Raw genomic sequence first — 8,363 nt, 5'->3', positions numbered from 1 at the left:
CACAAGAAGTTTGAATATAGTAAAGAGGCAGCATCTGAGATTTCAGATTAAAAAAAAAAAACAGGAAAAAGCAAGCACTTGAATTTGTTCTTTTATAAAATATCACAGTTTCGCAGTTGTCTATTGCAGCAACTTTTTATCTCCACTTTTGTTTGAACAATCACAGTAGCACAATGGAGATGTATTAAGGTTGCTGCATCTTTTTTTTTTAATCATACAAGCAGGGTACTAAATAATCCTGTATAAAAATACTGTTAAGATGTGATCAATAATAAAAATGGAAATGAAATGACAAGTATTTTTGGACACAGGTACAGCCCAAGATCTGTTGGCAATGCAGCAAGTGTATGGTTTACAATCAAGAGGACTTTGCAGAATTAGGACTCAAGGAGGCAGCTAAGAGGCTCCAAAGAAGCCCATGTTATGGTGTCAAAGGCATTTGCAAGGCACTCTAGGAAATGCAGAGGGCCTTGTTGCTGTGTTGACTCGACTCTGTGTTCTTTCTCTCATCTTTGAAAAAATATATATTGCATTGGCAGTGTGTATCTCGATTAATTGATCTCTCCATTTATTTTTCTTGGTACATTGTGTTCCCAGCGCTGTCCCTCTGCAATGTGTAAGTCCAGCTTGGTTGGTTTTGTTTGTTTGTTTTTAGGGAAAAAAAAGCCCAAATATCTTAATTAAATTAACTAAATGTACAAACACCATAGGGTTTCATACTAAATAAATAGGGCTAATTAGACCCAGTGGCAAGTCTGAATCATGGATTTTCTCAGGCTTGGCATTGTCTCAGGTTAGGATATGGTCCAAGGACTCCCACTTATTATTTTACTTGTTATTATTACTAATAAATTCTAATGTATAGTCCGCACAACTTCAGAGTTCCCATATATCTCTTCATCTTCAGACTCAGAAGAGGTTCCGTTGCTAGAAGTTGTGTGGAGGTGGCTGGGGGCCCCACTGGCCTGGCAAACATACCACTCATTGAGGTTGGTCACCTGAGGGGATAGAGTGTTAGAGTGATTTCTGGTTGGGTCCAGCATGGGGGACAAGGGGGCACCCACTGGAGTCCCCATTGATGGGTAACCAAGGGCTCCTGGAGAAGGTGGTGGGGACTTGCAATGAATCTTCATGTGCTTCCTCAGAGAGCTTGGGTGAGTATAAGACTTGTCACAGCCACGAATCTTGCAGTAATACGGCTTGTCACTGGTGTGGACATGAGAATGTTTCTTTCTATCACTGCTGTTGGCAAACTTCCTGTCACAGCCATCAAATTCACATTTGAAAGGCTTTTCCCCTGCAAAAAAACATAGGAAAGGTTAACAATTGCTTTTCAGAGACTTCTCACTCAAGAGAGAAATGTTGGAGCAGAAATGAGGATGCATTTTCCCATTCTCTAGAAGACCAACTCCCAATCCAATTCCCATTCCTAATTCCTATGTTTCAGGATGCATCAGGGAAGGAATACTTCAGGGATGGGCCTGGCGACCACTGGCCTGGAGATTCTCCTTGGACTGGGCTTGTGAGAGGCTATATGTCAACTTTGTAGTACCAACAGGGTCAGGGGGAGTGTGGCTAGACCATGGTCCAGAATGTAAAACGGACACCCAACTAGGACCTGAATACCCACATCCTCACTCTCCTCAGGTTCTATATATGCAAAAATACACATTTTTTTTTAAAAAAGCAGCTTCCCCTAGCAAGATAAATACTGATAAAAATATTTTTAATATAAGAAAAAGAAGAAAAATGAACACATATGCTCAATTAAAAGTAAACTGGGGTCAGTACAGTAAAATTATTATAATGGCATTTTGTTTCAGGGTGTTCCCCAACATTTCACTGATGGGAAAGGAAAGGAAAAAAAACAAAATCCCATTTTCTTCAGAAATAAAGGCACCTATGAAAAACAGTGTGACCACTAGATTTTTTACAAGCCTAGCTGGGCACAGAAATGGCCACTGGCCTCTTCCTTCTACCAACTTTCCTCACAACTTGCAGGGCAATTAAGAGCCTAGTGAAATAGAGCCTTAACAAACATTAATAAAGAACACAAGCCTCAGCCTGAACCTGGCATTTGCCTGATGCCTTAAGTAAACATTCTAACAGCTTTCTGCATTACTTAATAGTCAAAAAGGGTGAACAACTTACCAGTCTTTTGGCCCATAACCCCTTTAAGCTGCTGTAACCACCCCCAGGAACACAATACTTTTAAACACAAGGCCCCTAATCATAGAAGTGGAAATGCTCATCGAGACAACTAGAAATTCACCCACCTTAGTATTAAAAAGCAAAAAAAGAATCCAGCAGGTAACTATGAATTTTCCCTGTCACCTCAGTGTATAGGAACTTGATGTACCCGGGTCCATAATTGAACAAGTCATCTCACACTTATTAAAGTATTAATATTTTCCAGATATTTAAATGATTTAACAAATAAAGTTAGGTTTCTACCCATTTCAACAGCTACTCTGATGACACACAGGGTATGCCCTTTCATTGGTTTTGGATAATTTATTAAAAAAAAAAAACAAGACAGTTTAGTGTGTACAAAGTATTAATACAAATATTTCAGTGTAGTTTTGTTGTGGTTAATTTTTCCAATGAACTAGTTTAATGACAGAGAATGTAAGGACAGCTGAAAGTAATGCCTGGAATGTAACTTATCCTATCCTACCTGGAAATATTGTTTAAAAATAAAATTAGATATTATTCAAATATACCTCTTATGCTGATCTACAGAAAGGAAAATACAACATAACACAATGATAATCACAACCTTTAAAAATTCTCTGTAGATGAGCTTCAACAGTTACCATAATCAATTCTTATCAAAAAATTTGTTATTTGTCTTCATTTCTGTATTCTACTTTAAATCGGAGATAATACTAATTTAATATAGCATTCTTCAAAAAACATTATAATCAACCCTTTCAACATGGCGGTTTTATTCACTCTATGCAAATGGGCAATATTGAGTTTTTTGGTTTGTTTGCTTTTTTAGTATTCTCACGTTTCTGCACAAGCTACATGTCCTGCCATACGGAGACTAAATGGCTGGAATAGAGCTGGCTCCAGCAGCGCACGTGATAGAGAGAAACAATTTGACCCAGTAAAGGCAGTGGGAAGGTAGAAAATTAAGGATAAAACAGTAGAGGAAAAATGAAGGGGGGAAAAAAGGGTGACAGAATTGCCTATTTTATTCAGAAGTAAGGGGACGGTAAGCAAATTCTACATAACTAGAAAGGGTGAGATCCCAGTGTTCACATTTCAGATTCTAACATAGGGGTCATGTCAGAATTTAACTACTTACATTGTAGGGTAATGGTAGATACGTATGGGTAACTCTTAGATCCTATCAGGTCCTTCTCCAGAAAGGACTCCAGCCCTGACCAGTGGAAGGTTATAAACGGAATTAGGGGCACATGGGTCAGAAAAACGGGCCTTCGGAAGTGGTCAGGGATTATTCCGTTTGATCAGTATGTTCTGGGATCCCGGATAACCTCCAAAAGGGAGAGTGGCTGGGGAGGCAGGGAGTCTAGGATGGTCCCTCCCTGGACACAATGTACAATGGCTAAGAGGCCCAGAGATCGCCAAAACCATCTGGCACAGGTTTGAGTCTGAACGTGGGGTGCTCGTAACCCTCCCCGAGGTATCCAGCGAGGCCTATGCAATCACTGCCGCCTGGCATAAGCAACCATGCGCACGACGTGGAACCAGAAAACAATAAACAACCGTAGGTCTCCTTGAAGACCCAGGTCTCGGCACACGACCCGACCGAGCCAAGCACTCACTCACGCCCCCTCCTGGCGGGGGCGGGGTTGGCTGTGCGTGCGGAGGGAGGATGCCTGTCTGTCTGGGGCCTTAAAGCAGGAACCTGGGTTAGCTTCCGCCCGGTCAATTTCCAGTTACTTGCTTTAAGGGGTGGAAAGGGCCCTCGACACCATACAGCTTCCCTTCCCGCGAAGGAAAGGTACTCTTTCACTCCGAGACCTAGAAAGAAGGGAAGGGCCAAGGCCGCAGGCTCCGCTTTTAGGGGTTCTCTTTGAGGACGTCTCCAACTCCCGCACCCTCCACGTCCCCTTCACGGTCCCTGGCCCCTACGCAGTCCGGAAGTACTGAGCACAGGGGCAGGCAGCAGGCTTAGCAGACCAGAGTTTTTACGAGAGCCTCGTGGGAAGTTTACTTTTGGAAAAATAATTAAGGGGGAAGGATCGATTAGAAAAGAACCCAACAGGCAAAAGGAGCTCTCGGCTCATCATCTGCAGATCCATAGGAGACCTGTTAAGTGTCAGCCTACCGAGGCGAGGCCCAGGGCTCTAGCCGTGGGCCACCCAGATCTGGCTGCTCCCGCAGATCACCGGAACGCCCTCGGCCCCCGCCGCTGGCCGGGCGTTGAGGCCCAAGCCCTGCGGCTGCCTCCTTGCTGCCGCAACACCGATAAATCAGCCAAGTAATTACTGAATGTAAACTCCAGTTACTTAAGTGTCCTCCGAGGGGTAATATCGTTTGTCCCTATAAATCCCGACCGCTCTCACACTCATCAGCGCTTTCCGCCCAATGTGCTTGTCGGTTCAAACGCAACACGCGACACACAGAGGCCATGCCACCGCCCCCACGCCGCCACCCAGGCCCGTGGCACCCCCAAAGGCAGGGCTTGGGGTGGGTGCGGAGGGGCCCGCACGGTGCCGGAGGCTCCCCCTAAATTCTAAGGCAGGCGAGGTCCCAAAGATCGCGGGAGGCCCTGCAGCTAGCCCTGTACTCCTCGAACTAGAACCTCCTTTAAAAGCAAAGAGCCAATTTCCCCAGCACCCTTTAGGGCGCGTGTGATAAAATGTGTGTGACAGCGGTGTGTGACGACGCATGGTGTGTATGAAGGTGTGTAAATTAGTAACTGTGAGGGTGTACATGTAAAATGTGTCAGGGTATATGGGTGTCCCAACAAAGAGGAAGGGGGTAGGTGTAGGAGGAAATATAGGTGTGTAAGGTCGTGCGATGTGTGTGCAAGTGTGTGTGTGTGTGTGGAGTGTGTAACTGGGGCGAGTGCGTGCGTGTGTGTAGGGGAAGTCTTCAGGGGCCCCCTTCCCTCCTGGAGGGGCCAAACTGAGCTGGGTCTCCTGGCCCAATATCGCAGCAAATTCCACATGCCCCTTTCACGCGTGGGGCCTGCCACCCGTGGAGAGGAACTCCGGGGCGGCTCCGGCTCCAGCTCCCCTTTTCCCCAACGCCCTCCCCAAATTCCCGGGGCTGGGCGGATGGGGGCTGCCGACTGTCCTGAGCGCCTTCCTGCTCCGGCTGCTGCTGCTCCTACTCCGGGGAGGCGGCGGCGGCGGCTGCTGGAGCGCGTGGCCGATCCCGGCGGAGAGGCTGCGGGAGCGCTGGAGACTCCACCATGTGAGAACCCAGCACGGGGCCAGTGTGTGCTATCGAATTACTTATTCATAGAAAAAAAGAGGGAGAGAAAAAAAAGAAGTCACATGTCCGGGTTATACGTATGCAAAGAGAAGTAGCAGAAGGAGGGAAAAATTAAGGCGAGAAGGAGGAGGAGGCAGAGAAGCGGCGGCAGCAGCGGCGGCAGCGGCACAGCCGGGGACAGACACCCACCTGTATGAGTGCGCTTGTGTATCTTGAGGTTCTCGGAGCGCGCGAAGACCTTGCCGCAGCCCGGGAAGGGACAGGGAAAGGGCTTCTCGCCTGTGTGCACGCGGATGTGGTTGATGAGCTTGTATTTGGCCTTGAAGGGCTTGCCCTCGCGTGGACAGTCCTCCCAGAAGCAGACGTGGCTGCTCTGCTCCGGGCCGCCCACGTGCTCCACAGTGACGTGGTTCACTAGCTCGTGCATGGTGCCGAAAGTTTTGGAGCAGGGCTTGGAGCCGCCGGCCGGGGGCGGTGGTGGCTGCGGCTGGGGCTGCCGGGCCAGCTCCTCCGGGTCGATCCACTTGCAGATGAGCTCCTGCTTGATTGGCTGCCGCATGTAGCGCAGGAAGGCCCCGGCCGCCCCAGGAAGGTGGGGGTGGTGCTGGTGCTGGTGTTGCGCGGTAGCCGGCGGCGGCGCCGGGGGCGGTGCGTGGTGCTGCAGGTGGGGGCCCGGCCCGGCCGCGGCGGCTGCAGCCGCAGCCGCCGCCAGGTTCAGATTTAAGTTCACAGCTCCGTAGCCGTGTAGGGCAGCTGCTGCAGCTGCCGCCACGGCCCCGTAGTGCGCATCGCCCGAACGCGGCGCAAAGGGTGGCTCAGCGCGGCCGTACAATTCAGCCGCCGCGGCTGCCGCCGCTGCCGCCAACCCCAGGCGCATTTGGCCGTTGAGCGGGTGCTGGTGGCTGCTGGGGGCTCCCGGCAGGTCGTGCAGCGCAGGAAAGAGCGCCGGACCCCCGCCGCCGCTGCCGTCCGGGCCAGCGTAGGTGCCGCTGGCGGAGATGAACATGCCGGCCGAGGGGGGAGGCGGGGCTGGGTGCTGGGGGGAGCCGGTGCCGGACCGCTGCTCCCCTCCGAGCGGGGCCCCGTGCATGGCCGCCGCGGGGGCCGTGGCGGAAAGGTCCCTCCGGAGGACGAAGTCCCTGCTGTGGCCTTTGCCGCTGCTGCCGCCGCCGCCACTGTTGGTGGTGGTGTAGCCCGAGAGGGCAGGAGGAGGAGGGGGAGGGGAAGGGGGTGAAGGGGAGGGAGGAAGAGGAGGGGCTGGGGGCGGTGGCGCGGAGGGCAACACACTGCTGCTGCCCCCGCCACCAGAATAGGTACCGGCTCCTTGTTGTGCAGCGGCGGCTACTGCGCGGGTGGTGACCGCGGGAGCCTCAGGCAGTGCCGGGAGCGCCTGGGAGGGAGGGCTGAGGCGGAGTACGCTCGCCTGGGCCATGTGCTCGGGTCCCAGCGGAGTGGTGGCCACGCCGGGGTCAGCGCCCAGGTCCCGAGGGCGGAGGTGCGTGGCTATGGCGCGAAGTTGGGAGTGGGCGGGCGGGCTGGCCAGCGCCGGGAAGCCTGTCATATTCTGAAGAGGCCTGGCTTGAACCGTTGCCAAATCCGCTAATCTCAGCGCTGGCGAGTTCCTCTTGCTCAAAGGGAGCTCCATCAGAACCACACAATCAGACCCATAGACCCTCACTGTGGGGACTTTTTTTGCCTTCTGCCCGCCTCCCCAAACATGTATATATTAGGGACTCTTTAACTTCTTTGTCCTGGCCTCCTAACTCAGCGTATTCCTGTTCCCACTCTGTCCTCCAGCGATTGGCAGAGTGAACCACCACATTTGAGCTGCACAGTGGGACCGAGATTTTGGAAATGGCACAGGTGGGATTGGAGAGAGCCCCGTGATTGGCAGCAACCGCAGCTGCCCGATTGGCTCCCTTTCAGACCCTAGTCTCAGTGGAGATCCGCCCCGCTGCTCGTAGCCGCCCTTGCTTTCGCTTCGCGCCCCCTCCCTGGTTGGAGCCCTGAGTCCCAGCCTCCCTGGGGATGCCCAAGTTGCACACGCAGAAAGTTTGTGCTGGGCCTGCGCGCGCATCACTCCTTGTTTCACAGACGCTCCTTGAGCAGAGCGCGCGCCTGCACGCGGCTGAAGGGCGAGTGGTGGCTAAGGGCCCGGGGGGGGGGGGGGGGTGTGCAGAAGGCAGGGAGGTATCCCCCACTTCAAAAACCTCTGCCTCAGCGCAAGCAGAACCACCTTCCAACCACACACTTCCCTTGGAAGAGCCCTAGGCTGCTCTCTGGAGAGAGTGAGCAGATGTTCTCCCGTCATCATACTTGTAGAGGTGATGCTAGGAACTTATTATTTGGGAAGGACACCAATCTGCCAAACGCTCACGTAGGGCTCACAGACAGGAGGCGGAATGAGGAAGGATATTAAAGTCCTATTGGTTGCAAAACAATTTGAGTCATTTGGCTCTACTAAACACCAAGTGTAGTCAAAATAAATCTTTCCCAAAAGGAACCGTTTTACCTCGACTTTGCAGCTCATGGAGGCCCTTTCAATATGGTTCAAAGGAATTGGCTCTAAATGTAATCTCACTGCTCACCGGTTCTAGATCTGCCACTTCCAATTGGCTTTGGGGGTAGGGGGAGGGACGACATCTTGTAGCGATTTTAACTTTTGCCTCTGGTAGATACAGTGGCAGGGCAGGCCGAACAGCACGTCTCTAGATGGAAGCAGCTAAGTAAACAATATCCTTTAAGCAGAATTTTTCCTTCCAGTCCAGAACGCACAACATGTGTGCCTCGGTTTCTTCGAAAGGATCACAAATTAGAATTGATCCAAGAAAATAATTATTTTTAAAATCAAGCAAATATCTTCGCTTTTTATTTACTAATAGAATAAACTTCTGCCTTGTTATCGTTTTCTAACAAACTGATATAGCAGCAGAGATATTTTAAAATCA

The 8,363-nt window shown here is 51.0% G+C and overlaps 1 protein-coding gene across 1 annotated transcript; it reads right to left on the bottom strand.

Annotated features, from left to right (window-relative positions):
* Positions 1-357: 357 nt before the first annotated feature.
* Positions 358-7,368, bottom strand: ZIC5 (Zic family member 5). The gene is made up of 2 exons (XM_053916599.2): positions 5,605-7,368; positions 358-1,297 (listed from the first exon to the last, which is right to left on the bottom strand). The coding sequence occupies exons 1-2, from the start codon at positions 7,058-7,060 to the stop codon at positions 855-857; spliced, it is 1,899 nt and encodes a 632-aa protein (XP_053772574.1). The 5' UTR covers positions 7,061-7,368; the 3' UTR covers positions 358-854.
* Between the last annotated feature and the right edge of the window lie 995 nt (positions 7,369-8,363).

Source organism: Desmodus rotundus, chromosome 13 (assembly GCF_022682495.2).
Source record: "Desmodus rotundus isolate HL8 chromosome 13, HLdesRot8A.1, whole genome shotgun sequence".
Classification (NCBI taxonomy): Eukaryota; Metazoa; Chordata; class Mammalia; order Chiroptera; family Phyllostomidae; genus Desmodus; species Desmodus rotundus.
The sequence above is the reverse complement of the archived record's forward strand: the minus strand, read 5'-3'. Positions and strand labels throughout refer to the sequence as shown.